The sequence below is a fragment of the Cystoisospora suis genome, assembly GCF_002600585.1.
Source record: "Cystoisospora suis strain Wien I chromosome Unknown contig_173, whole genome shotgun sequence".
NCBI classification, from domain to species: Eukaryota; Apicomplexa; class Conoidasida; order Eucoccidiorida; family Sarcocystidae; genus Cystoisospora; species Cystoisospora suis.
The window spans coordinates 10071-12657 of record NW_027152975.1 but is presented as its reverse complement, the minus strand read 5'-3'; the positions used below and the strand labels follow the sequence as shown (position 1 = coordinate 12657).

The 2587-nt window shown below is 45.4% G+C and overlaps 1 protein-coding gene across 1 annotated transcript in view; it reads right to left on the bottom strand.

The window, feature by feature from the left end:
* Positions 1 to 2587, bottom strand: part of CSUI_000403 (anticodon binding domain-containing protein) — a 15602-nt gene that overhangs the window by 4462 nt on the left and 8553 nt on the right. Inside the window, exons 6-8 of the mRNA XM_068060637.1 lie at positions 2402 to 2487; positions 1326 to 1582; positions 278 to 516 (exon numbers count right to left, since the gene is read on the bottom strand). Coding sequence (XP_067927381.1) covers positions 278 to 516; positions 1326 to 1582; positions 2402 to 2487 — 582 coding nt within the window. The remainder of the gene's footprint in view (positions 1 to 277; positions 517 to 1325; positions 1583 to 2401; positions 2488 to 2587) is intronic.

Sequence of the window (2587 nt, the reverse complement as noted above, 5' to 3'; positions counted from 1 at the left end):
TTTCTTTCTTTCTTTTTCTCATTCACCTGCCTCTCTGACACCACGATGACCACATCTACAATCTCGTGTATATACACCGTTTTAAAGAACAGACAGAGCCCATTTCTCACGACTTCCATACTAAGGATGAAAAGACGAGCACCCCCCTCCTGTCGCTGGTGTGTGTGTGTGCGTACATATCTTTCAGAATGACTGGTCTCTGGTCCCGAGACCCTCGGTAGAGAATTCTCACGCCTTCAATCACCTGTCTCCTCTTTCTTTGCCAATTGCATCTTACCTTTCCAATCCTATAGACGGTTCAATCACGTAAGGTAAGCAGGCTTGTTTCTTCTTTGACTTCGTCTCTTCCTCGTCTTCTTCATGAACCGCTTCGTGCGAGAAGTCTCTTTCGCGGGTTCTCTGTCTCTCTTCACTGCGGAGCAGCCAGGACGGCTGGTGTGGAGAACAAGAAGAAGATGAAGTTGAGCTATGGGACAATGTAGACTGTACATGAAGAGACAGACTCTCTCCAGATGCCTGAGGTATGAGACAAAGGAAGAAAGAGAAGAAAAACGAACTATCTCTGATAGCAGGGAGTGAGAAACGTGTTCTGAAAGATGAAAGTAGAGGGGTGATTGAGGAGAGCGAAAACTCCAAGACAAATAGAGAAATTAGGTCTCGCAGAAGAGATCGATGAAGGAGAGGAAATGGCCTAGACCTGCCGTAGTAATTGTAAAAGGGGTAGGAGTACTAGGAGCTAGTTAGATGGCGAGGGATAAGGAGAGGGAGAAAAGAGACTAGGAAGCTAGAAGGAACTAGTGCATACTAGAAAGAAAGAGAGAAAGAATGAGAAAACATACAGGATGCTCCTCATAGGCCCCCCGCAGCATCAGTACTAGGGAAACACTTCGAAAGACTTCAGCTTGTGGTTAACTTCTCTTGGATAGTAGCTCTCGGGCTATATAGATGAACTGAGAGAGAGATAGAATGATACAGACATACATGCGTGTGTCTATAGGGAGAGATAGATAGAGGAGAGAGAGAAAAGGAGTGTTGCGGTTTTGCATGCAGCATGCGGACAGAGACATCGAATTCTGGTGTGTGTGAGTGTGAAGTAAGTAACTTGCTATGGTTCAGAGCGGAGATAAGGCGAGATATCTAACTTCTTCTTTTTTCGCTACATAAGACACTCTTTCGATATGACACCCGATATATACATGTAAATAGACATATATAGATAGCTTCTCACTCACGACACTCTCAGAACGACACAGGAGACCATGGAAGATGAAGACTTCTCCTCCTTTTGTCTTAGATTCTACACAGCCCTCAAGAGGTGAGCTTACCTTTTCATGTGCCCGTAGATCCGCATCAGTTCGAAGCGCTACTCCGCAGAGTTCGCCAGGGCCAAAGGGAAAGGAGAACGTGATGTCTAGACACCTCGAGCTATAGTGAGCTAGATCAGCTACACCCTGATCGACAAGTGCTAAAGAGTTCTTCGGAAGACCTGAAGGAAGGAAAAGTGGAGATGAAGAATGAGATGGAGAGATGCTGCATGTAGGGCTCTTTGTAATTCTCTTTTCTTCACCATTATATCTCAAATCTAGAACATAAAGAAAAGGCATCAACGAGAAAAGCAAGCGTGTGAGTGACCTCTCCTCTTCTTCTTCTTCTTCCTGTTCTTTTCTCGCCTCGAATGAGAAGAAAAAGAAATCCCCCCCAGGCATGCAGAGCTAGTCACTCAAAATGGTCTCCACCATGATCTTCTTCTTCTTCTTCTGTCTTGAGTTTATGAAAGCCTTGGACCACAACTTGTCATATTTTCCCCTCTAAGACTGAGAAGCAGTCTGGCTGGTTTTGTTCTCCTCCTCCTCCTCCTCCTCCTCTCCACCCTTCCTCTCCTGTCTGTCTTTCTCTAGCTCCTGCCTCCCACAGTGAAGACACCACTCCTTTGGTCTCGGCAAGCTCAGAAATTACTGCTCCACTCAAGCCATCATCCCCACTACTCGCACGTTTGGAAGCTGAAGTCCCAGAGATAGAGAGAAGGGCTACTAAAAGAGATATCTGTGAGACAGGTTCAGCGGGAGTACGGGTTAGGAAAAGAGGGGAGGGGGGGGGAAGAGACAAGATGTGAATGAGATGTATACGAAGGAGTACGATGAATGACTATTTGGAGAGAAGACCACCTCTCTGATCCACGGGAAATGTCGTATGCATGCCTTGTTTGGATACATGGATCCATGTATAGCCGGCTACGGTTAGAGTGATCTATGGAGATATCGATGTGATACAATAGATCTCTTTGACTATATATGGAAGTTGTAAGGAACATCTCACAATTCGGTCCCAAGAGAGCCTCTCCACTCCTTCTCTCCTTTCTCCTGGGGGAGGACAAGAGCCCCCCGTCCCTTCTCTACCTTACCTATAGCTATGAAGAAACGAAGAAGCTTATGAACCCACGCATTCATGACGCTCACGGCATCCTCTTGTCTAGGATCTATAAAGTACCTATGATCAAGAAGAAGAAAACACATGGTAAAACACAAAGAGTTTCCATCCATTACAACTCTCAATCAAATACAACACGTATCTATCTATCTATTTATCT